General features: G+C 37.8%; 1 protein-coding gene across 1 annotated transcript; it reads left to right on the forward strand.

Moving 5' to 3' along the window:
- The first annotated feature begins 909 nt into the window (after positions 1–909).
- On the forward strand, positions 910–26337 carry LOC145304542 (uncharacterized). Its single transcript, XM_080146448.1, has 17 exons — positions 910–973; positions 5807–5890; positions 7216–7297; positions 15989–16088; positions 17311–17373; positions 17707–17740; positions 19476–19546; positions 20072–20134; positions 20818–20895; positions 21819–21903; positions 22376–22419; positions 22748–22798; positions 23182–23283; positions 23580–23640; positions 24230–24278; positions 24770–24834; positions 25242–26337. Exons 1-17 carry the CDS (start codon positions 962–964, stop codon positions 25311–25313), a joined length of 1116 nt encoding a protein of 371 aa, XP_080002574.1. The 5' UTR covers positions 910–961; the 3' UTR covers positions 25314–26337.
- The last annotated feature ends 1159 nt before the right edge of the window (positions 26338–27496 follow it).

Consider the following 27496-nt stretch of genomic DNA (forward strand, 5'->3'; position numbering starts at 1 on the left):
AGATCGATTCTTAGATTTTCACGATATCGTGATTTTCACCATTCCTTCAAGATAGAGAGCTGAAATTTTCAGGAATTAATTGATTTTACATTCTACACATTTTCACCAAGTTTTATTCAGATTTAATTGGGGTGCAGGATCTATTCCTAGATTTTAAGATTTTGTGATTTTCTCTACTTCTATTGATTAAGATTTGTCTATTAATTGCGGTACTAGATAGATTCCTAGATTTTTAAGTTTTCATTATTTTAAAGGTTGCGTGATTTTAAAGGTTTTGTGATTTACCTAGTTTTCAAGTATAATTTTTATTGCATCACACTGCTTTATTTTTCCCGATATCCATTAATAATTTTTAAGCTTCGCTACTTATGGATGTTGTCATCCTTGTTTTTATTTAAATATATATATAATTCATTCTTAGCCTATTTTAATTTTAATCTAGTTGTTTAAATTCTTAAAAGATAAGCTTTTCTATAATTAGGGTCGGTCCGTCCGTATTGATTAGGTATGGTTTAGGAAGCTTAGCAACACTTTAATCGTTACTAGAAAGTCCATACTTCCATTTAAAACATGCTGACTTTTTTACATTTTTGACAACAAATTTTTGTATGTTTTATCATATTCATCTGATTTTTAAAATATTGATTTCTATTACCACAAGGTACAATGTTATAAGCGAGGCATCTCTATAATCAAATCCTAAATGTAAGTATGTCATAAAACAGTATTCTGTCTTTTAGAAGTTTTGCAACAAATTTACTTACAAATATATTTAGACTTATGCATTAATGCTTATCCAGTTTTGACACTCTACAAGTTTTAATGTTCGTTTGTCCTACCGTTTCAGAGCTTCGCTTTGATGTATGTTGTCATCCTTGTTTTATTAAATTTGAAATTAATTTCTTTTTTAGATTTATTTAAAATGTTGGTTAACTGAAGAAAATATATAAATTATATTATAATGAGTTCTAAGGTAATGAATTATTTTAACAAGTAAAGCGTGTTCTTTAAAGCTTTGTTTCCAGCACTTCACTTTGTATATCACTCAGCCGTAGCAGGGTTGAATTTAAAGCAATGGCTATATGTGTCTTTGCAGCGTTTTGGTGTTAGTGGCTTTTAGTTGGCTACGACTTAAAGTATCTGATCCTTTCTTCAAGTCGATCAGGATTTTTAAACTAGAGACGTGTATTGTAGCTACGACTGCATTTTTATCAAAGCTGCTCGTTTAGGTGCACTTGCCGCTAGACCTTGATATTCTTTTGAAGTACGCCGCTTAGATATAGGTGCCCGCGGATGGCTTAGGATTAAAATAGTGGCGGCTGAGGGCGGCTTAGGTGACTGAAGAGTATGTGGTGGCTTTTGTAATGTGAGCTGCGCGGCTGAAATTGTGATGAACGCTACTAATGCATTTTTAATCCTGTTTTCAATTTATGTGAAAGAACCATTTTATTATTAGGTGTTAAAAACATTTATTGATCCGGTTCCATAGAAATATTATTTTTTATGATTGTAAATTCCCCTTATGTGACATATGGATCTTCAACTATACCCCTCCCCCTCCCCGTTAGAGGCTCATTTTTAAGATTTAGGGTTAGGTTAGATTTGGGTGACAGAGTAATTCTGTGGAGGATGGATCCCCTATACTTCCTTGGATGGGGGAAGAAGGGGGGGGGGGGGTATATAGGAACCATACACAATTAGAAAAGTGTTGACACTTTTATCAAAAATATATAATATTTTACGTAAATTTTGCAAAAAATATGATTCTCTTTGTGAAAATTATTTAAGGCCTAATATTAGCAAGTAGACATTTCTCTAGAATTAAAAGGGACAGAGATAAAGTTAATAATAGTTATTTCTCGCATCGTATTATAAACAGCTTTCCGTGGATATAGAATGTACAATTATAAGATTAAAACCAGTTTTTTGCCCCGAGGTGCCGAAGACATGTGCTAAAAAACTGTCTTTAACCTTATTATTGTACACTTTTATATTCGTAGAAAGCTGGATATAATACGATGCTAAATATAGCTTTTTCGTATGGATCAGAACTGGTTCTTATCCTCCGGATTTGAATGAATACGAGAAAATACTTTTACATATTAATAGAATCACGGACAGAACAATAACCAGAAAAGCGAAGCTCTGAAATGATAGGACAAACGATATTATAAGTAAATTTGTTGCAAAACTGCATAATCGATGATACTGTTTAAGGACATACTTACATTTTTAGGACTTGTTCATAGAGATGCTTCGCTATAACATTGTACCTTGTTGTAATAGGAATCAGTATTTAAAAAAGTCAGATGCCTATTTCTTACAGTATGATTATTGATACTTCTATTTCCCCCCCCAAAAAAAAAAAAAAAAAAAAAAAAAAACAAGCAAGATCAAAGGGGTATAGGGGGGTGTAATGCAGATAATAAAACTGAGCTGGATCTTTAAATCAGTTTAGTGGTGAGCCAGCTCTGGTTATTTGGGGGGTGGAAAGAAATTGATTTATGTGCCTTATTAACTAATTAAATTTATTGACAAAATGAAAATCTGAGAATAAAATTCTACCCAGGGATCTAAAGGGATAAGACAATGGCCGATAAATTAATGTACATTATACAGATAATTACCCCTTCTGTAGATTTCAATCAGTGGTAGAAACGTTTGAACACTCAACTTTTGTTACCTAGTAATACAATTATTGAAAGTCCCCAAAATTGTTCAGCCAACGAATAAGGAAACGCTGGTATAAAACTTTGGGGACAAGTTTAATAAAGAGACCAATGTCCCCTCCCTCCCTGACTTCTGCCCGAACAAAATCAGTTTGAACCTCCCAACTATTTAAAGAGTGTACTTACCATTTAAAACCTCACATAAAACGGATCTTCTTTATTAACTTATTTTCTATGATTAAGGGTCTCTACGTCAGTACAGTAATCTTTTAAGATGCAAAAAAAAAAATTGGATGATTTTTAAAAATACTTTATATGTCATTTTAATAATAGCCAGGTATCTTATGGTATAATGAACGACAAATTGATATGAAATTGATTATGAAATTTAGTGAAAGTAAAAGTTTTGAGTCAATGAATAATGAATAACGAGCTCTTATCCCAAAGTTAAGCATGTTAGAATTGTCAATTCAATTAAAAACTTAAAGTTTAGAAAGCGCAACAAATATATTCTTAATATAAAAAAGATAATAGGTATGTCCATTTCAAACCTATTTTTTTAAATTAATTTTAATATAACCATATCTAGCATTTAGTAAGCCAGTAACAACTTTAGGATAAATTTTACACTAAATTATTGAGACTTCTGAATATTAATTTTGTTTAGTATTGAATGCTTTGCTAAATTGCTACTTTATATCTATTTGTTCCTCTGATTGTATCAGCTTCTACCAACATCGAAATTAATTCGAAAAACATCACGAATCCGAGACGTAATTTCAGCTGTCGATCGATAGGGGTCAACACATCGTAGAATTGACGACCTCTATTTCTGCCCCATAAATGTTATTTTAGGTTTATTTCGCTTGTTTGTTATATCTTATTCCTGGATTGGTATGCTTCGCATTTATGGATGATGCCATCCTATATTTTGGTTAAAATGCAAAAACTTCATTTAAGGTTAAAATGTCGGTTTTTATGCATGGTGTGCGTTTAATTCCGTTCATTTATATATAGCATATAATTATTACAACAGCACAAACTGCCCTTTTTTCTTTTGTTTCACTCTCTTCGGTAAACGCTATTTTTAATTTGATACCAAGGACAGACAAAAAACGATGAATTGGTGTGTATCCAATAATGATAAACAAAATTACCCCTTATGTAGAATAAATATTTTTGAACTCAACTAGTTTGGAACCAAGTAATAAAAGTACACAAAGTTTTTTAGCAAATTAAGACAACTTGGTTATACACTCTAGTTAGTGATAGAATTTACATTCTAATGTCTTTTCTCTCCTTTTTGGAAACCCGAAGCAGCTTATAGTGCCTTATAAAAAATGACGTCATACAATACAAATGACCAATGATAGGCTAGTATACATTTTTCTATTGGCCAATTTGCAATGATTCCTGACCTATCATTAGTCCTTTGTATTATATGACGTTATTTTTTATTAGGCACTAAAGATAACACTGCGAATGTGATGATATGCGGCAGTGAATACACACGGTTTTTTGCATATTGTCAGTCAAAAGTTCTACTGATAATATGACATTTCAAATTAAATATTTCCACCTAAATATTATGACTTTCAAATATATACAATTCTTCTATGAATTAGTTGTTTATCTAGAAAATGAGAAAAAAAATATTTAATGTTGTTGGTGTATCTTTTTAGACAGTCGTTGCTACTCCATTTTATTTCACTTTGTCTGAATTTGTATGTCTATCTGTAATGCTACACAGGTATTTTTATTCTACGAGGAATGTTCTTACGTTTAAAAGTATATAATTTGACCCAGATTTTTCTGATATATATTTTTTTAAATTCTCTATGCTTTGCTTCTTATGGATGTTATCATCCTCATTTCTACTGAATAAATAAGGAATGTATTGTTCATTTAACAGAAAAATCTTCACAAAATAATAATCAATCTATCTTTAATAGCTGATGAGTAAATTTCGTTTTTTTACCGAAATATTTCTGGCAAACATTACAGTTTCGTTACTGGAACCCAAATGGATTTAAATAATTTACAAACTTTCTTTCCCCCAATATTATATCAATGACACATAAATTCTAAATGGGAGCTTAATTTAATTTCCACTGTATTATTCATAAATCTTCGCTAAAACCTCTAATTAATATAACCTTCAACCCGTTTACAAAAATTAAGTTAAAATTCGTAGAACTTAATTATCTTCATAATGAAATCAAAGAAATACAATAGAGTACTAACTTACCAGAGGTTTTTTCGCACTCTTCACGTAATCAGATAGATAGAGATAGAGAGATAGATAGAGAGAGAGAGAGAGAGAGAGAGAGAGAGAGAGAGAGAGAGAGAGAGAGAGAGAGAGAGAGAGAGAGAGAGAGAGAGAGAGAGAGAGAGAGAGTGAATTTAGATTGGTTGATTTATTAAGTTAAGTGTTCAAACGTTTCAACCACTAATTTTAATCTACAAAAGGGGTAATTTGCCTGTCATTATGGATGTACATCAATTTATCGGCCACTAATATACATATTTTGTTGAGGGTTACCCTTTTTGACGTTCTTGGTTATGTAGAAGATTCTCGTAAATATTTTCAAAACAATCAAAAGCTACTACATATACTGAAATAGCAAAAAACTGGGATAATAGAAATATTGCAAATTGGATTAGATATCTTTTTTGATGCGTCTATTGGATTGCACCAATAGCTAGCGTGACTTGTTGCACCTTAGTTTTTATTTGTGGCGGAGCTACGTTATAAACAACTAACGGCTTCACCCCTATTGGGATTTTTTTTCTAGAAGCGATTACTCTTGGGATACTTTCCCCCAAAACAGTTATAAACCTTCTTTGACCTATTAAAAGCTACCATGGAAAGGAGAATCAAATCGGATTAGTGGATAACGAGATCCTTTGGTACAGACAATCCTGTTACTTTATTTTAATGATTGAAAGATCATCTAGTTAGTTAACCCTCCATTTTATTTTTGAAAAGTTTTTATGAGGGGGAAGATGGAAGGAACCCTTCACATAAACAGTTATAAACCTTCCCTGGACCAATAAGAAGCTTAACGGTATAGGTGAGCGAGATCGTTAGCTACAAACTTTTGTTACTTTTAGACATGGATTATTGTTAATTTTAGGCAAGATTTTTGTTGTTTCTGACCACAGGGGCCGTTCTTACCGAGGGAAGTGCACTCGAACTACATGACTTCACAGCTGAGGCGGTAAGTTTTAAAATAGTAGCGAAGCTACTCTATAACTAGGATATATCAGTCGGTTTGTTCGTCTATTAGTGAAATATCTTTCATATATCTTTATTAAAATTTACTGTATTATAATCCACTGTTATATTTTCATCATAAATCTTCAAAGTTTGGTATTATGTCACGTAAGGACGTACAGACGCGTTAAATTATAGTGTAGGTTTACTACTAAAATCACAATAAGTTAGATTTTGTAGAAAAAAAATGTTAATGATATGTAAACAAGGACAGTCTTGTTCATTTCAACTGCAATTAAATTTATTACTTTACATAGCATAAAAAAATAATTTTTAAATACCATTTTCCACCCATTATTAAAGGGATTGGACTTTAAAAATTAAATATTAGTATTATCTCCGCTTCTATTGAAGCTAGAGTGCTAAAAATGTTTGATTTTATTCTTTTTCTGATGAAAAGTAATAAATCACAGTCATTTTTGCTTTTGCGTCCTTCACCTCTCTGTTTTTAATTTTTCATAAATGATACATACGTACAGACGTACGTAGAAATCTATCTATAATGTAGGAGTGCTATATTTAAAATGACCATGCATTTTCTATATGATAATCTCATTTGATTGAGAATTATAAACGCTTTAGGTCTTTTTTCATGTAATTTTGAATGGTCATTATAGTTCCTATTATTCTCTCTCTCTTTGTCTCTCTATCTTTCCCTATCTCTCTCTCACTCTCTCTCTCTCTCTCTCTCTCTCTCTTCTCAAGGACGTACAAGAAAGGGGCAGGGGGAATGGGGACAGAGAATTTATAATAGCCCCCCCCCCCTCCACAAAAAATGTATTCGGAAATCTATAAGATCACCCCCCCCCCCACGCCTATAGAACCCTCTAGGGACCTAGAGGTTTTGGGTTTGAATTCGACAACTATTTTTTTTATTTTAGTGAAAATAGAAAAAGTAAACAAAATTTTTGGAAGTCTTTTCTTCCCCCCCCCCCCCTATTTTGAATTTTAGTTTTCAAAATAGAAATAAATAAATTTTTTTATGGAGTAATTTTTTTCTAAGGGCGATTTATCTTCTGAGGGTGGTTATACCCTCTCCCAAAATAGTCATAAACCTTCCCAGTACCAATGAGATGCTTCCCTGGAAAGAAGAACCATATCGGTTCAGCAGTTCTAGATCTTACGGTACAAACAGACAGACAGATATGCTGTTACTTTTATTACAATCGTCCTTAGGCTCACTTTTCCTTTTTGTTTTCTTACTCTTATATACAAGAGCTTCGCTGCCTGTGTATGTTGATCTTATTGACATTGTTTATGTTTATTTAGATCTCCAATGATATAATGGACAGACTGGGCATGCCTGACTATAAAGAAAGATTATCAGTAGAAAAAATTCCTGGGTTTGGAGGTAATATTTTTTAAAACTTTTGAGAGTCACATTTTTTTATTAGTAGCGAAGCCACTCTATAATTCGAAATATCTGTATGACCGTCTAAAACGTTTTGAGGGAAATATGATTTTCTCGGCTCCTATTCAAGATAGACGCCTGAAAATCGTTAGTTAATTAGGGTGCTAAATCGATTACTAGATTGTTAAGTTTTCATGATTTTCGCAATTCCAAACCAAGGAGGCGGCTGAAATTTTCAGGGATTGAATTTAAGTTCTAATTCTACATACTTCTATAAAGTTTCATTGATATTTGCTTGTTGGTTGGGTTGCTAGTTCGATTCCTAGATTTTTAAATTCCTATTAGTATTCACTGCTGAAATCTTCAGGGATTGAATAAGTTCATTGGGATTTGTCTATTAATTGCGGTGCTAGATTTATTCCCAAGTTTTTTAAGGTTTCGTGATTTTAAATGTTTGTGATTTATTTGATCAAGTTTAATGATTATTTATATGACACTGCACCATAGTTAACTTTTTCCCAATATCCATCCATAATTTTGAGCTTCGCTACTTATCCTATCATATAGAGTATAGTAAGGTTGTTTGTCTGAAGCTTAACTTTGAATAAATGTTAAACCGATTTGGTTCTCCAATTTATGGAAGCTTCACATTTGATGGTTTAAATTATCCTATCTAAGTCCTTAGCTGGTTACCCCTTTAAATACCGAGCCCCTGGACGCTAGGCGCGCAGCTGCTAATATCTATATGTAAAACATTATTTTTTCTGTGCAGTTTTCGCAGATAATTGCTTAAACTTAATTGTTAAAATAACTATTGTTATTGTCTTGTCAACTTGTCAATATTTTAACTATTGGTACGTTGGCATCTTGAAATAAGCATGGGCATGTTGCCAGGGAACTAAAGAGATAAGACAATGGCAGATAAATTGATGTACATCCCCAATAATGATATCTAAAATTACCCTTCTGTAGAATACATTTAATGGTTCAAACGTTTGGACACTCAACTTAATGATCCAACCAATCAATATTCACTGTAGTCCCAAAAGTTGTTAAGCGTACGAATAAAAAAACAATACTATAAAACTTTGAGAACTAGGGTATAAAACAACCAATTGTCCCCTACCTCCCTCGGTTGCACATCACCAAGTTACTCTATAACTCTTTTTTTCTGTTTGTCTTTTATGATAAGGTGGTCCATTGTTTTATTCTCCTACATTTGTGGTATCCGCCTAGGGTAAATGACAGACACCAGAGTTCGGATAAAGACTACGGCAGTGTGAACAGACGTGGACACCTATACTATAGAGAAGCTACGCTTCTCTAGCAATCACTAAATAATAAACATAGTCTATTCAGTTGTTTCTTTATTGCAGGTCTAAGGATAACTAAACTTGTACAACATAATATAAATACATATGGATTAGGAATAAAGATAGTTAAAGATAAATCATACAGTAAAACATAGATAATTGCAATGGTTAGGTAGATGGCTATCCCTGTCTGGGGCAGGCAGGATAGCCCATGGAACAGCACAATAGGTAGATAAGCATAGAGTTGCTGAGTGGTAGGTCTGGGTACTAAAGAGGGAAGGTTTGATGATTACTTGTGACAACAACAGTCTGTGTGGGGGTGATTCTATCAGGTGAGGGAAGGCTTAGATCCTTTATCCTCAGGGTTGAGGTGGTGCTGATAACTTGGTGGTTGAAGGGGAAGGTTCCGGTGCTTAAGATGGGAGAGGGAGGGGTAACACCCCTCCCTCCATTTGCAGGACAACTGAGAGATGAAATCAGTACCGTTATCTGCCATATTTTCAGGTGGCCTTACAATTGTAGAATAACAGGATTTAGCTGGGTGCGTAGCATCACTATAATGTCTTGGTTTCTGCATGGTCCAGAGCTGCCGCATACCACAACTCTCCCCTCGGAAGGCTGGGAGGGGTTGTCTGCACCGCCAGACTTCCGACAGTGGTTGCGGCCTTCGGTTTGTTGTCCTTGTGGAATGGGTCCGCCAGGATACCAGCTGCTGAACGGTGGTAGACTCCAGCCCTCCCCAGGTCGAACGGAATCTGCTATCTCTGCTGGAGTAGCTGGTCCTGTTGGATGTTCTGGCCGTTGGATGTGTACCTCTGAGGCCACCCTGGCACCCTCCAGGGGTGGCACAGCACATGAGGGGGCTTGGACCAACAGCCGCCTGGTATACACCTCTTCAGGTTTCTCTACTGGGCTGGTGGTCTCCCTCGTGTTGGTCACCTTGCTGCTGGCAGGCTGGCTACTGGATGCAGGCGCAGCTCCTTCGCCCTCGGGGCTGGTCAGGTTCATTCGGCTTCCAGGGTCTCTGTCAACGCGGGCAGGTGGTGGTTGCCATACTGTAGGAGCGTTGCCTCTCTCAGGCTCAGCCTGGACATTGGCAGGGTGGTGCATGGCAGTCAGACCTGCAGGGTAGGGGAAGGTAACAGTCCATCCCTTATGCCGGAGGCTGTCTTGGATCTGCAAAGGTGGCTCCGCTCTAGTTGGCTGGGAGACAGGCCCATCCACGGCCACTGCTGCTGGTGGACTGGAGGCACAAGGCTCCGGATTTCCTCCCCTAGCCTGAAGGTGTCCAGGCACATCGTCTCCATCTTGGGTAGACATAATTGCTGGGGATCCTCTACTTCTATGGTTAGGCTCGGCACTCGGCGCCTCTAGTTGAGTTACTCCCCAGGCAGCGGTCAAAGCTTCTTCAGTTTGGCTGGTAATGGCTGATATCCTGTCTCCTGGGGCAGATGCAGGGGGCGCAGGCAAGTTTGACCCAGCCCAAACTTCCAGGTACACCAGTGCAATACAATTACCCTGGCTTGGTTGAGGGAGGTAAACAGCTGGATGCAGTTGAGGGTGAGGGACAGCTGGACTCTCCCTGCTGGCTGGGGGCTCTGGCTGACTGGGGGTGACAGGTGTCACCCCTTCCTCTGGGGCTGCGGGCTCATTCCTGGGTCCAGGTATCTCGGTGGCGGCAACGGTTGTCGCCCCAGGCACCAGCGTGGGGGCGCTGGATAGCACCCCCCAGTCTTCACAGGGGTCCAGGTCTCTCGGTGGCGGCGACGGTTGTCGCCCCAGGCACCAGCGTGGGGCGCTGGATAGCACCCCCCAGTCTTCACAGGTGGCGGCGACGGTTGTCGCCCCAGACATCAGCTTGGTGGTGCGGGGAAGCACCTCTCGTTCCTTCCAGATGGCGACGCCGGTTGGCGTCCCATACATCGACTCAGACTCGCTGGCTAGCGCCTCTTGCCTCTCCCGCTCGGCGGCCGCCCGGGCCTCCCCGTACACCGTCCCGGTGGCGCTGGGTAGCGCCCCTCGGCTCTTGCTGGGGGTGACAGGGGTTACTTCCTCCTTCGGGGGACGCGGTCTGACGGGTACCATCATGTTGAGGCCGACCGGCAGAGGCCGCAGGACTTCTGGCTCCGCAATGTTGGTTGGCTGCACGAACACCGGTTCCATGTGGTTGAGGCGGAGGTCCAGGCCAACCCGGTTGGGTTCAGCCGCTCCTCCCAGCACGTTGATCCTGGCCACTATGGTCCCAATCTGAGACACAGTCTCCTGGGTAGCCGCGGCCCCAGCGGCGGCAGCTGGTTGGGGTGACAGCTGGGCATCTCCCTCCAGGTGGACCTGGGTGTCAGACTGGTTGCATGCAGGTTGTTTGGCTGCCTGGTGTTTCTTCATTGCCTGGTCCCAACCGGTTCTACACTTGGCGGCTGTGTGGCCGTTGAGGCGGCAGCGCCCCTTCGTCCAGCTGGGTCCCATCAGGCCGGCTTCCCCTGGGTGTATCAACCTGCCAGGTCTCTCCTCCTCCAGTTGGGGCACCAGCTGACAAACAGGGTCTCCCCTACTAGGGGTCAGGCGGTGCTGGGCTGCTTGTGGTGGCTCCTTGGTTACATTCAGCCTCCTCCCCATACACACAGGTCCCTTCCATCCAACAGCGGCTCTCCTCTCCTGGGTGGCGAGGCCAGCCTCGGCCTCAGCTTCTGCAGGTGCTTCTCCACATGAGGGATCCTGCCTCTGGGTACGCCAGGTAGTTGGTAGCAAAGGCCGTTGATGGTGCCAGTCGGAAGGGGGGCTATGATCTCTGGGGGGTACCTGTGGCCGGTGTGTGGACAGGTACCCAAAGTTGAACCAGCAAGGCTCAGAAGATGCCATACTGATGGTAGCCTGAACTGCATTCTGGACTGCCAGCAGGCTGTTGGTAGCCACCTGAGTTGGGCCAGAGTTGCCAGCTGGTATTGCGTCCCTGCCAGGCTCCGTCAGCTGCTGGTGGGGAGCCCCTGCGGTGGTTCTGGTTTTGGCAGGGGGTGCCCTTCCTATTGACTTCCCTAGTTGGAGCTCTGCATCCTGGTGGGCCTCCATCTTCAGCAGCATGGAGGGACTTGGCTGGGACGTGTGCAGTGGTTCAACAGAGTAGAGGCATCTGGTCTTGGAGTGTGGGGGAACAGCTTCACTGCTGCTGGTCAACCCTGCTCCCTCCGTGCTGGGTAAAGCCTTCCACTGCAGCAGGTCACCATTCCCCATCCTTAGGCCGGTCCCCAGTCGTTCCATGCCTGGGGGCTCCCAGGGAGGCTTGGGTGGCGGCTCCCCCACCCCCAGGTACGCGTCGGGCATCTGGGTGAAGAGCCTATTCCCCTGGGACAGCTCCCCATCCTCCAGCTTGGTGAGGCCAGCGCCAGGGAGGACCTTTCCACCCCAGAAACAGGTGGTACTGGCCCTAGGGCTGGGCCCCCTTGGAGTCTCAGTTCTGGTGGTAGTGTCCATCTTGGGGCTGGCCACTAAGTCTCTGAAGCTTGTCACCTTCTCATTAGGCTCAGTTGCATCGTTCAACACCCCCAGGAGGACACCTACAGGTTTGACAATCCCCAGTCCAGTATCGCCATTTCTCGTGCGTTGAGCACCAACTGTACAGGAGCTGTGCAGCGGACATTCGGTCACCCTTCCAGACAAGGGCATCTCAGGGACCAGGGGTCTGTGACCTGGCATGTGTTTGATGTTTACTGTACTCAACACAGTAGGCCAAAGTAATAACAGAAGCAGTATCTTGTATGAAGAAGCAGAGAGTGGTGGGGTACAGATGTTGGTGGTTCTGGTCCAAATGAAGACTTCTGTCCACCACAGTGCCTGCAGCAGGCCTAGGCACACAGTTAATGCCCAATCAGGAATGTCTTCTATTGCCGCACGTCGGGCTAGGGGCTGACAATTTCTTATCTTGTAGATATAGGAGCAGAGTAGAGTAGCCGCGCCGCAAGGAGGTTCGAGCCGGCTCACCCCTATTATAAATACTATAGCTGTGTAATTAGGGTGGTAGTCCACGTAGCCGTAGGCTCGGTCCTCCTGGCTCAAGAGTTTCTGTGGCTGGCGCGTCCCCATGATAAGTAGCAGGGGGTTGGTCTGTTGGTGCCAGCGCCTTGTTTAACTGTTGAGCCTGAGTTGTTCTCCTTTCCAGTATAGCTCTTGATTTCTGTGACAACCAGCGGATCTTAGCTTAGAGATAAAAGGGAATATGTTAGGTATCCATAGATGTCTCTAGGAGCGTATCCGCTAGTAGATATATGGATAGGTAGGCTATCTATATATATATGGCTACACTCCCATATATATATATACGTGTATAGGAATATCCCCAGAGCTAGCTAGCTTTCCTCCTTGCTCCAAAAAATCACGCTTCCTCTGTATATAGTTCACAACTATGAGGGTCGATGGTCCAGGTACACACCACCACTGCCCAGTGTGGGGCATCAAGTCAGGCTAGATCCACAGGGTGGGCGTACTTTCGTTCAGTTACCATATCAGTTTCCAGTGTTGTATGGTGAGGTTAGTATTCACTTACTTGCACCCATGATACAAAAACAACACTATTTATCACTTGGGTATTTATATATACATATATTTGTTTCACTAACCACTCAGCTTTGAAGTAGGGTTGGCAGGGCTAGGAAGATGTTGAGGGTCTGAGCGGGTTTAAGGAACTGGTTTAGTTTTCCTTATCACACTGTAGATAGGGAGGGAGGAGCTTGCAAGTTTTTCTCCTAAAAAAATATCTCTGTTGTATGCTATAGAGTGGCCCCTCTCCTGTGTGTGTGTGTGTGTGTGTGTGTGTGCGTGAAATCTCCTTTCTGTGCAGCGCGCTTACGCACCGTCAATCCGCGCACACAGGTAAAACGCGCACTTATCCCTCAACTCGCTCTCTCGTTGGTCCGCTTTGTCCGTTGAATTTTATGATATTTCCGCACTCCGTTGCGCTACCCGTAAATGGCGCTCTGTGTTCCCGGTCACTAGCTCCACACCGTGGGCGGACTTAGTCAAGTGTGGGTAGGAGGGGGGAAGCGCGTGAGGGGACGGGGTAAATCCGTCCGTTCCCCCTGTGAGGAAGGGGGGAATGCTGTGGGTTTGAGATAACTGTGTAATGAGGTAATGTTGCCCTCTCTCCTTAATCCTAGGTTTATTGTTATATCACCTTGTTTGTATTCTCTTCAATGGAGAGAGAGCCCCTCCCTTTCCTCTGAAATAAGGGGTGTATTGTTGTTGTGCTGTAGGCTTGAGGTGATTAGATTGTGTATCAGGGCATTTGTTATGTTACATCTAGCTTCTATTTTTGTCCTTATCACAATTACATAACAGATTTGTTTACCAACCCTGTTCTATTTTTAGTTGTTATCACAATACACAGTAAATCCAAGCCTGTTCTATTTTTAGTTTTATCACAACACAACAAATTGTTTGCCAATCTTTGCTCATAAATCTATTGTTTAACCATCACACCAGGGTGGTAATCCCTGCAATGTGATATAATATCTGTTTTTCTAGATGGGTGGCTGCGTTGTAGCCTCTCAGGATACTTGGAGTTGACGTAGTTTTCTCTGCTTTGGTGCACTACACTCGTATGTTGGCTCGCAGCTCGCAGCTATGTGGCGTGTTTCAGCCTATCGGCGGCAGGGAATGTCCCTTCCTGCTAGCGCCGCTTGCAGCTATGTGGCGTGTTTCAGCCTATCGGCGGCAGGGAATGTCCCGTCCTGCTAGCGCCGCTTATCCAAATCCGGCTGATGGCGGCAGGGAATGTCCCGTCCTGCTAGCGCCGCTGGTTCGGATCCTGCTATCTCTTGCAGTAAGGTTGGCCTATTTTCAGCCGTTTGCACTTATTTGGCTTGTTTCAGCCGGTCCGCAGGCCTGTTTCAGCCTTTTGAGCGCTCAATTCTCCGTTAGATGGCGGCGCTTCTCGCGGTTCTTCGTCAGGTTTCGCTGTTTCACTTCCACAACTGCCGGATGCAGAGTTAGACCTTGCTATCCAGGGTGGGTAATTCAGGTTGCTTGTGTCAGTTTTGCCAGTTTCACTGCTGGGAGTACCTTAGCCTCAGCTGCGCGTCTGCTCTACACTTGTGGTTTGCCGTAATCTCACACAGCTGTCACCAAAAGTTGTGGTATCCGCCTAGGGTAAATGGCAGACACCAGAGTTCGGATAAAGACTACGGCAGTGTGAACAGACGTGGACACCTATACTATAGAGAAGCTACGCTTCTCTAGCAATCACTAAATAATAAACATAGTCTATTCAGTTGTTTCTTTATTGCAGGTCTAAGGATAACTAAACTTGTACAACATAATATAAATACATATGGATTAGGAATAAAGATAGTTAAAGATAAATCATACAGTAAAACATAGATAATTGCAATGGTTAGGTAGATGGCTATCCCTGTCTGGGGCAGGCAGGATAGCCCATGGAACAGCACAATAGGTAGATAAGCATAGAGGGGCTGAGTGGTAGGTCTGGGTACTAAAGAGGGAAGGTTTGATGATTACTTGTGACAACAACAGTCTGTGTGGGGGTGATTCTATCAGGTGAGGGAAGGCTTAGATCCTTTATCCTCAGGGTTGAGGTGGTGCTGATAACTTGGTGGTTGAAGGGGAAGGTTCCGGTGCTTAAGATGGGAGAGGGAGGGGTAACACCCCTCCCTCCATTTGCAGGACAACTGAGAGATGAAATCAGTACCGTTATCTGCCATATTTTCAGGTGGCCTTACAATTGTAGAATAACAGGATTTAGCTGGGTGCGTAGCATCACTATAATGTCTTGGTTTCTGCATGGTCCAGAGCTGCCGCATACCACACATTAACCCAGTTATTTGCTGTGTACAAAGATGCAGCTTATAGTGCCTATGGAAAAATGACGTCATACAAAACAAATAACCAATGATAGGCAAGTATACATTTGACGATTAGTCAATTAAAATACTGGCCATATCATTGGTTATTTGTATTGTATGACGTCATTTTTGAGGCACTAAAAGTTGATTTGTCAATATCTAAATTATCTTTTAGAAAAACCGAAAAATCGTTAAAAACTCTTTCAGATTTGGCAGGTTTAGTTCAGCAGAGTACTTGACATTGCTTAATTTTCACGAATTCTTATATTGTGTTGTGGCCAATATATTGATGTACAACCCAAATGATGATACATAAAATCATCCCTTCTGTAGATTAAAATTAGTTGTTAAAACTATTGAACACTCAGCTTAATAAATTAACCCATCAAAATTCAATAAAGTCTCAAAGTTGTTGAGCTGACGAATAAGAAAACGTTATCATAAAATGTTTTTAACGAGAGCAATAAACAGCCCATTGTCCACTCTCTTTCTGGTTAAGATAAATAACTCATTTTTCCTTTTTTTAGAATTGTTAGACGTTGAAAAATTTGGTTATATAACAACAGACAAGGCTCTTATGAATTGTGAAGAGGGGATTAGAGAAACTGTCGAGACAGAAATACAAAGGTACAGTGACGTACAAACCATAATTATACAAAATATTTCCCTTTTAAAAATGTTAAAATGTTTTAAGTTAGAAGGCAAATAAATGACTTGATAGACTCAAGTCGAAAGAGTTTAAAATGCCTAATAAAAAGTGACGTCATACAATACAAATGACTAATGATATAAATTTTGCCATTGGTGAACTAAAATGTATAATGGCCTATCATAGGTCATTTGTATTTATGCGCTGCTTTACTTAAGTCACAAGGTAGAAAATTTAATCTGAAATTGAATGAAGTTACCACCATTTTGAGCCTTTTTAATTATAAAACAAAATAATTTAGAATGTGTTATAACACGTACACGTTGAGAGTTTAATTTCTATCCTCTTTATAAAATAGTAATTTAACGATGAATCGATATGGTTCTCCTTTCCCTTGTGGCCTCTACTAGGGGAGTCGTCTATAGTATAATATATAGTACAAAATTTTTAAAACATTCTAAATTTGTCCCTTTACAAGATTAAAAATAAATTTCTATTTAGCTAAAAAGACTGACGTAAACATGTTTCACACGGATAAGACATAGTTGTAGAATAGATGCTCTAGTTAAAATGATATCATATATTTGGCAAAATGGTTAGAGTTGAAGAGGAAAAAAAAGTTTACGTCAATATACAATAACCTAAAAAGTACTATCTTATACTAGAAATAAATATATTAGTCAAATCACGCAAACTGATATAAACAAGGACGACAACATCCATAAGTAGCGAAGCACAAGAAAAGCATGGAAGGAAAAACGGTCAAAGAGAGCTATAGAGCAAAGGCTAAACTTTATATCTTATAGACAAGGACGTCTAAGCTTTTATTTATTTCGGGGGGGGGGGGGATAAAAATTAAAAATTCCAAATTCAATTGGGGAAGGGGCGGGGGTTAACTACCCCTCACCCACCCCCCACCCTTAAAAATAATCATATATTTCTTTTGAGTCAAGACAGACAGACCATGTAAATTATGTACTGACTACTCAGTTATACAGGTACTCTTCGTGAAAAAGATTTCCATTGAATGATTGTACCATATTAAAATTGTTGATAAAAAATATCTTCTAGTATAAAATGAATCTATGCGATAATTATGTTATTGAGTTTTAAGATACTGGGCTTTCCAAATCATACCTAAATATAAGAGGAAAAGGAATTACCATGCTAAGTTTGAAATTGACATTAACCCTTTTTTAGATTACGAGCAATTGCAGTTGAAGAATTTCTAAGAGTTGGCAATGACCTTGAAAAACGATGCAGGTTGGATTTTAAAAAAAAAATTCTCAAGAAGCATAATATTTATGAAAGCAAAGCTTACTAGACCAGACCGTCAAACAAACGAACATAAATAAACATTGAGTGACAAATCATTTATTATTGAACATTATTTAGAAGTCAGAATAGAAATTTTAAATTTTCTATCCCAAAATTACATAAGGATATCAGATATGATACTTGATATGGAAAAACTTACATTTTTACACTTTACTGGTTAGCTTTTTTCTGTATTATAATCAAATGTAAAAAAATGAATTTGATATCTCTACGTATAAAATGTCGAAAAATTATCATGTTTAATTTCAACTTTTATAGGAGTTATGCAGAATTCGGACTGGGAGAATGTAGGGTAAGTGTTTTGAAAATATCTCATATTTTACTTTAAAATTTTTGGTAATAACTTATAATTCTAAGTGCATAAATTCAATAATGTAAAAGCCTAGAGGTTGCGTGATTTTTAAAAATAATTCAAAAATATACAAATTTTGATATACTTTTATGGGTAAAAAAGGTAAAGGCGGTTTTTTATTGTTGTGTTAGTGATGTTTTGAGTTAAAATCGTTGAATTATGGGTCATATTTAACCAAAGCTATACGGAAATACATTAAATACTATATGGGGTCGATTGTAGCTTTGCACGTAGCGCAACCTTTCGTCATTAAGAAGGTGATTGGTTCGAATCTAGACTTTAAAAGTTTCCCCTAATGCTCATATGACAGATTTATGACGTTAAAGAGAGGACAATCCCAGCTAGAAACGTCGTAAGGAAACTCGCATCCGATATGTAGTATTTTATCGCGAAAATCTTATTTACGATTTTATAGCAAAAATCGAAAAAAATCGCTAGGGATTAATTCGATTTTGTAGTAAAAATCGCGGCAACCACGATTTGCCTAAGAAATCGTAAACAATAGCATTTTATGTGTGTCAACACACACTTACAAACAGACACACAACCAACTTATAATCAAAATCATTGTGTGATAAATATAGTTTATAAAATTGCCGCTAGGTATTCCCATTACTTTATGTAGACAATTTGAATTTTTTTGTTATCAATCAAAATAAATTCAAAACTGGTATGACATAATATCATAATGTGTTAATGATCTATTATTAAAAAAAATAAATTGTTGAAAGCATTTTCATTTTAAACAACTATAAAAGTACAAAAATGTCTTAATGGTACTTAAAATAACCAATATTCGGTGTAACACAACTTCCTCTCTATTCTAATGTAGTGGTAACAGATGCAATATCATCCCTTACAATTAATGAGTACACAATATTCACGTAGAATTTGCGACCCTTTCTCTCTCTCTCTCTCTCTGTATGAAATGTACAAAATTTGATTATTATGAAATAGATTGTATTATGGACCCTTTTCCTTACATTAAACTACACGATGTTAAATATTTCTTAAATGTACTTTTTATTCACGATTTTGGCACGATATCGCTTACGAGCCTTACGATTTCGTGGGTGTGTCGCGCAGCTCTAAGTACCTTTTCGACCATTTATCGTAACATATCGCCGATGTGCATTGGACGACTATTTAGCGATATCGTAAGAACTCGTGCTCGATTGCTACACGATATCGTGCGCTATAGTAGCGCGATAGTGACGCTACTTTCTGGCTGGGATGCCTTGGCCCAAAACAGACACAAACAATCCAATAGCCTTGCACAATTATGACTTCCGGAAATAAGTAGAGCAAAAAATGGTACTGCTATTGTCTGCTGCATATTGGTTGGGATATTAGTGTCTTGGAACCTGCTCTAAATGTCTCCAGAGGTATCTAATACGTATAAGGTCGGAATAATTTGTATAATTTCATTTCCAGTATTGCTTTGAAACCGATTAATATCCAGTGGATTAGAACCGGTTCTCAGCTACACTGAAAAATTATGTATATTGTCGTATTATATCTAGTTTTCTACGAATATAAAATTGTACATCATATGATTTTAGCCTGTCACTTTGGCATATCGGGGCTAAAATACTGGTTTTAATATTATAAATGTACCTTCTATAACCGCGGAAAGCTGTTTATAATACAATGCGATTCAATCTATATATTGTAGGTGAGAGTAGATAGCTTGGCTGGTCAGCTCAAGAGAGCTGGAAAACAGTTGTTTACTGATGAATTATTCAAGTAATTTTTTTTATAAAAAAGTAAGCGGATCATGTAGAGAAAACGAATTAGCGGGATTCGTCGTATTTTCACAACAGCTTTTCTACTAATTTTAGCCCTTGCGGGGGGATCTAACCATGCGGAGCTAATAACCTAACCAAAAAAACCTATTGAACACGGCTGTGAAAATACGGCGAAACCCGCTAAATCGTTTTCTTTTCATGTATCATTTAAGCTTCTACACAAGTGATTGTGTCTGTTTTACTCTCCGTTTGTCTTTTTGTCTGTCCTTCTCTCTGTTATGGTACTTTTTTGGTCTCTTTCTTTTTCGTTTTCTTTATATTATTCTTATTGGTTAAAAAGTCTAAAAATGGACACTGCTGTAATGTACAATCCAATCAAGATTTATTAAAAAGTTCCCTAAATTGTTAAGCCTTGTAAGAGGACTTTGGGTACCAGTATAAATTATAGTCCAATGTCCCTTCCGTTCGCTACTACATGTTCTTAAGTTATGAACACACTTTTAACTTGAAATAATACCGCTAGGTGTCGTGGCCAAGTTATCGATGTTGCCGAGAATGAAAAGGACAGTGAAGAAGTTAGATTGAGGTAATTATAGATGCCTAGCATCTGAAACTAATGATAGTGCCTAAATTATGACGTCATACAATATAAATGACCAATGATAGGTAGTATACATTTAGATTGACAAATGGTACGAGAGTATGACGTCACTTTTAGGCAATATAATCAGTTTCGTAGCATCTCTATAATGTTATACACTTAATTACCTACTAGGTCTCAATAACTTTCAGCACTTGTGTAATTAGAAGTATACCCTCTTCCTATTAAGTGAGTTGTTATAAAAGCGAAATTAGTAAAGCTATACATTGCTAGTGCTACTATGCAATGCAATGTGCGTGACATTAATAGTGAGGGTAGGAGTGATCAAGTTAGTAGACTCAACTAGTATATGCACAGTTAGGACTTCAAGACAAAAGTCATTAAATTATATAGATAAATGATAATTAAGGAATGACTTATTCAGGTTAGTATTGTACTGAAACGATTGGGTTCTCTACTTCAGATAGGCTATACGTAGGTGCAGTAATAGTTAAGGTTATTTTATTTTAAAATCTTAGTCTTTGGATCCTTTTACGCTATGTTTATTTCACCACACAGGCTACCTCCTGCTTCTTCAAATTCAGTAACCCTAAATATCTGGGGATAAGCCGCTAGTAAGTAATAAGTCAGAATAACAAAAGGTATTCTTACATGACATTAAATTGCAGGTCCCTTGGGGAGCGAGAAACAGAGAAATTTACAAGATTTTACACGGATCTTGGTAAGGTGCAAGAGAGAAAAATAAGGTAAATCATTTAAATTTTACTTTTTAAGATATTTATATTTTTATCCTTACTAAATTACATTTATTTTTTGGTTTATTGTAAGAAAACGTGTATTTGTTCTGGATGTGTGGGTGGGGGGGGGGGGCACTTTTATTTCTATTGGAAGAAACGGCCAGACCCCTAAAGTATATGAAACTTCCCTAAAAATTGTAGACTAGATACGATGGTATATTTTAACCAGGGATCGGAAGCCTCACGTAAGCCGCGCATAAGCCTCAGTTTTAAACCTGCTTGTGAGCAGAAAAAAAAAATTTCAGAAAGAAGGATTGTCTGCTAAAGAGCCGTTTTATACATCCAGCTGAATTTTATTGTGATAAAATCACGATTTCACTGAGGCTTACACGTGGCTTACGTGAGGCTTCCGATCCCTGATTTTAACAAATTGGATGATGCTGTCTAAAATGGTGCAAACAATGGGGACAAATTTCAACTTGATTTGACGGGGCTGTTTATTTACGTCACAAGTGAGGGGAAAGAAAAGGGAAGGAGGAAATAAACCCCCTAGAAAAGAGATTGGGGTATGACGTCACACGCCAAAACAATTTGAAATTTGTCCCCATTTTTTGCACCATTTTAGACAGCATCGATAGAAGCTTGATTCTCTCAAATATTTGGTTGTTGTGAGTCCTTGTGGCCGCACCATTTGAGAGCACTTGCAACTGGTTCAGCGGCTTTACACCTGCCTACAGGGCTTTTTAAAAAAAATTTTGAAGCAGCATATAGTGCCTAATAATTGAGGCAACTGACCAATGATAGGCCAGAATACATATTGACCAATGTTAAAATATATCCATTATGTCTTTCATTGGTCATTTGTATTGTATGACATCATTTTTTATGAGGCTACTTAAGCTGCTTCTGCTGTATTGCTTTTTATAATTTAGAGAAGAATTTAAAGAAAGAGAGAAGGTGGCTAGAAAAGAGCTAGAGGAAGAATTTATCAAGCGTGGTAAAGAACAAGAAGCATTGGTAAGTAATTGTGCTTGTCGGACAGACAGACATACATACAGAGATTTTGGTGTTATGTCAGATGCATGATATTACTGCTCGGAATAGGGGAGAATAACCCCAATAAACAAATTGGTGTGTGGTAGGGGGTTGTCAACACCCCCCCTTAGATTGAAGTTGGTAATGCCTGTCATCACTTTCTAATGTTGAAAAGCTGTGCACGCCAGTGGTTGATCAATACTACCATTTATATGCAAGAATACCAGAATGTCGATAATATGTCAGCTATATGAATATTTATGTATGGTTGAACTAAACCATTAAAACTATATGTTTTCCTTTTTTGATTTGGTTTACAAGCACGTTTTACAAATAAAAAAAAATTGAGGATACCTGGCAAATGGAAATACATAGATTACTCAGTAAATACTTAGAAAAGACCACCGTTTAAATTGTAAATGTTATATTATTAATAAAAAACCTATGTTTCTAGATTAGAGAGGAATATCGACTGAAAGGAGAACTTTTCAAAATGGAGTAAGTTTATCTTTTTGAACAACTGACTTTCTGATAATATAATTGCCCCTATACTTTTTAATTATTTTATTTATCTTTCCTCATATTGCCTAGTTTGGCTTCGCCAACCCCTCCCTCACCCGAACAACTTTTAAATGAAATGAAGGGGAGGGGGGGAGAGAAAAGTAGTTTTTTTGTGTGTTTTTTTTACTTTAGTTCTGGTTAGGTTAGGTTATATAATTATTGGGTACTGCGGCGCGCAGGGTTAGGGCACCTTCATTGGTTTGACCGATAATGTTTAGCCATCTAGGGTAATAAATGTATTGGGTAACAGCTAATTTATTTTTAGGCTTAACCAGACAACAACAGAACGTGGTTTCAGAATGATGCAAGAAATTAGGTATGACATATCTTTCCACTTTTCTAAACACCTTGTGGCAACAAAACTGGAATAAATCTAAATTATTTGAAGTTTTCTATCCATGGAAAGAAAGCTCTTTCTAGTGCCTACAAAAAACGACATCATACAATACAAATGACCAATGATAGGCCAATACACAGACTAAATTACCAATGGCAGGTTTTTTTTCGTGGATGGTACCCTCCCCCACAATATTCATAATCCTACCCAGGACCTATAAGAAGCTACCCTGTAAAGGAGAAACAAACATATGCCAATTAAAATCAACATTTAATAAGCTATCTAATTTGAATAGCAGCTGAGATAATCACATTATAGGACTACTAAAGATAATTAACCAGTACACAAATCTCTACTTTTAGGAAAGAGTTTGAAGAAAGAGGAGAAAAATTGAAAAAAGAAATTAAGAAAGAGTTTGAAGAAAAGGGGAAGAATATCAGGAAAGAACTAGAAGATAAAGCTAAGTAAGTCAATATTTTTCCACAATGGCTTCAAATTCATATCTGCTGGTTCTAAACCTTACTGAAAAATCATGTATTGTACCGTATCACTAAGAATTTTCTACAAATCATAAAAAAAAATAATAAAGTTTATCCTTGATTTGTTGGCTTGGAACTTTGACCCCTCGGGTCTAACAAAACTGAAGTTTATTCTATGATTTTTCATTTGACTATCCGCGGGAAAATGTCCATAATATGATACTACAAATTGCATCATAGCACTGTCTAGTGGCGAAGCAACTTGTATTTAAATATTTCAGTAAAGAAGCTCGTGAACTGCGGAAGAAAGGAGAAGAAAATTGTGTCAGAATGTCGGAAAAGGTGGAATTAGTTATTTCTCGCATCGTATTATAAACGGCTTTCCGCGGATATAGAAAGTACAATTATGAGATTAAAACTATTTTTTAGCCCCGAGGTGCCGAAGGCACCGGCTAAAAAAATAGTTTTAATCTTATGATTGTACATTTCTATATTCATAGAAAGCTGGATATAATACGATGCTAGACATAGTTTTTTCGTATGGATGAGAACCGGTTCCTATCCACCGGATTCGAATGAATACGAGAAAAAGTTTTATTCGTACATCCGTCGGTCTGACCCACTTATAGTCGCTTTTTCCCCTTAGAGATGGAAGGAAGGTGTATCATAAATTACACGGATACACAAAGTTTTACAAAATATATCTAGAATCATATTTAAGGGTCAGATAAAAAGGTCACCTTTATGTGAAGCGTTGCCCCCCAAATTAATTTAATTTTTTAAAAAGTAATTCAGTTATTAGGGGCTGTAGGGTGTAAAAACACACATTAAAACTGTTCTGATTTGTAATTTTTTCTGTATTAAAGTTTACTGTTCATTTTTTATCTTATAACAGATTACTACTTTTTCTTCAAAATCTTCTTTTTTTTAGGCTTGTGAGAATGTTATTTTTGACACAGTAGGCGATGACACCTGTCTAAGTAAGATTTTTTTTAAAAAATAGCAAAGCTACTCTACATGTAATCCTTGTCGGTTTGTCTGTAAAGCTTACCTTTTTTGCGCTCTGCTTTCCCCCCTTTTTGTTTGCCCTTATTTAGCTTATCGATTCCCGCATTTCCTGTAAAATAAACTTTATGCACATCTAATTGACAGGGGGGGGCCGGAAGGACCTTGACGCAGGGGCGTCCAAGCTTTTTTATTTAGGGGGGGTAATCAACTATTTAATTCCCCCCCCCCCTTGGACGTCCTTACCTTGATGTTATGCAAGAAAGGGAAAAAGATTTTCTCACAGGAATGTTGACAATCCAATCCATCTATTACAGAGCTCCCATCCTCAAATTTCATGGAGTTAGAGGAAGATGAACTTGCACATTGAATTAGTTAATCATCATTTGTCCTATTCCTGTATTACTTATCTTTTTGTCAAAAAGCTAGCATCGCTTCTTTTGGATAAAATGTTTCTTGTTTTCAGATTTAGATTTCTTCGGTGGGGGTGGAAAGCGTAGGAAGAGAAAGGCCAAGTCGTTGTCATCTACCAAGGAATCGAAAACTATTGATAAGCAGGGATCTAAAGGGATAAGACAATGGCCAAGAAATTGATGTACATCACCAATGATGAAACACAAATTACCTTTTCTGTGGATAACTAGTGGTTGAATCGCTTGAACACTCACTGATTACTTTAATTGAATAAGATACCACAAAACTATTTATATCAAAATTTATCTCAGGCCTCTTGAACCGACAACGGTATAAAATTTAGTGGGAAATTTTTAAAGAAAATTATAAAAAATAACATTTTGTATATTTATCCTTGTATTTAAATTCGCTTTTATAAATTATCATCTTAAAGAGATAAATCTTCGCCTTTTTAAACACTGGTATCACAAAAGACTACTTCCAAAAGATTTTTTTTAGCATTATTAAATAGTTTTCTATGATTAAAGGGAAAACAAAGGTCGTCATCCCTGCGACGAAGATCTAAAACGGGGAAAATATCTGTTGAAAATAGATAAGAAGAAACCTCATAATTAAATCTTTTGTTAAATACTGTGTCAAATGCTATGTTCTAGTCTAAAGAATTTACAGGGTGTAACAAATAAAGCCGGACACTAGTAAAGCTACTAATCTAAACGGTTCCAGGACAAACGTATTTAAAAAGATATTCAAGATTTGTATTATCTATCACACCAGGCTACAATTGAATCAAGACAAAAGTAAGTGCCAAGCCCTGGGACCTATGTATGGTGAAATTAGACAAAAAAAACATGATTATTCCAGGTAAAACCAAAATATTTTAGCAGGGTCTTATTATCTTAGAAAATTGGATTGGAAAATTTCAAGTTCAATTTTCATCCTCTAGGAGTTACCGCATAATCATGACAAGAAAAGCAAAGATTATTTATTTAAAATTTTAAACAACTTTGCTTTTATGTAGTTTTTCATAAAACCTCTCTATATATGATTTATTTAAGGCTGAATTTCCGTGACCTTAGCAAAGCAACTGATAAAAATGGTCATTAATTAACTCCCTTTAGAATGGTTTTATGAAGAACTTTATATAAGAAAAATTGATTAAAATTTTAAATAAATAATCTTTGCTTTTCTTGTCATGATTATGCGGTAACTCCTAGGGGATGAAAATTGATTTTGAAATTTTCAAATCTAATTTTCTCAAAAAGACCCCGCTAAAATATTTTGGTTTTACCTGGAATAATCATGGTTTTATGTCTAATTTCACCATACATAGGTCCCAGAGCTCGACACTTACTTTTGGCTTGATTAAATTGTAGCCTGGCGTGCTAAAATTTAAATATATATTTTTCTATTATAGTTTTCTATACATATTACTTCTTTAAAATAAGCATCAATTATATCCTTACAGTAAGAGATAAGATGTGTCTCTGTCTTTCTGAAGCGATGGAACTTGCTAACCATTAGACCAGTAAGACTCTATTTTACAGGGTTGTTTCACATAGGTCTTGGAAAGGTGTTTTCAGTTGAAGGTTACCTAGAGAAATCGCTATACCATAAATAATGCCCCCCCCCCCCAAAAAAAAAAAAAGTCTCTTGGAATCGGGTTAATCTCCCCCTCTCCCCTTCATTACAGAGGACTATAAAAATAAAAAAGTATTTATGTATAGTTTAGCAACTGTCTGAATTTATTTGCTACACCCTGTAAGCAAGAGCTGTAATTGTTTTGCCATATTGTTATTTGTTGTTACAGCCAACCTAGAAATATTGAAATAGAAATCTCATTTTGTTAATTTGTTACCGAACTAGTTATTGTTGTACATATGCTTAATATATATTTGACACTCTACAGATAAGTCCTTAAGTATGTCTTTGTAATTAATGTTTATAGACATTTATTTACTTGGGTTGCAATGTATTTTGCCTTCTGCCTTATATTTTCTTGATTCACTTCATTGTTAATATTTTATATAATACTGCTACTACTTTTTGTTTACCTTATTGTAAAAATATATTTATTATTATATTATAGCAGGGATAAGGGATAGGAAACCTGGCCATAAATTAGGTCTCGGCCTGGTTTTGAAAGGGATCATGCAACTTTTACCATTTGCCTAATTTAATGACCTTACTGGCGGACGGCTCATATTGGCTACCGCTCTAAACCAATAGTGTTCTGTCAATTGGTGATTGGTTGATAGAAAACAAGCCCAAATCACAGATGGCGGAAATTTTAGAAGCAGACAATTATAGAAAAAATAATGATTTCGTCTGCTACGAAAAAATAAATATAAATGGTGTTAGATCACATTAGTTTAATTATTAAATCTGCTTAGAGTTAAACATTAAAAAAGGGCCACATAGAAAAAACAAAAATAACGGGATTATTTTTTTGGAAAGAAGGTAGCTACAAATTTTCATTTAGTAGTTTATAAATTAGATGTTGTATTTTGAATTTTAAAAATTTAGTACGGAAATGATACAACACCTTCACCCTAATTTTTGATAGCCTGATATCTAGTTGCCGAAAGTCTACGCAGTTTCCTGGGTGTTTCCTCATCCTAGCTCAATATTTACTACTAGCTAAAAAAGCTTCAAACTTCAAAAAAAAAAATCAAAATTTAAAAAATTCAAATTTATAATGTATATTGTATAAATCGTTTACACATTCAAATTTTGATTTTTTTAAGGGAAGTTTGAAGATTTGTAGCTAGTAGTAAATATT

The sequence above is a fragment of the Acartia tonsa genome, chromosome 13 (assembly GCF_053477335.1).
Source record: "Acartia tonsa isolate MP-2025a chromosome 13, ASM5347733v1, whole genome shotgun sequence".
NCBI lineage: Eukaryota > Metazoa > Arthropoda > Copepoda > Calanoida > Acartiidae > Acartia > Acartia tonsa.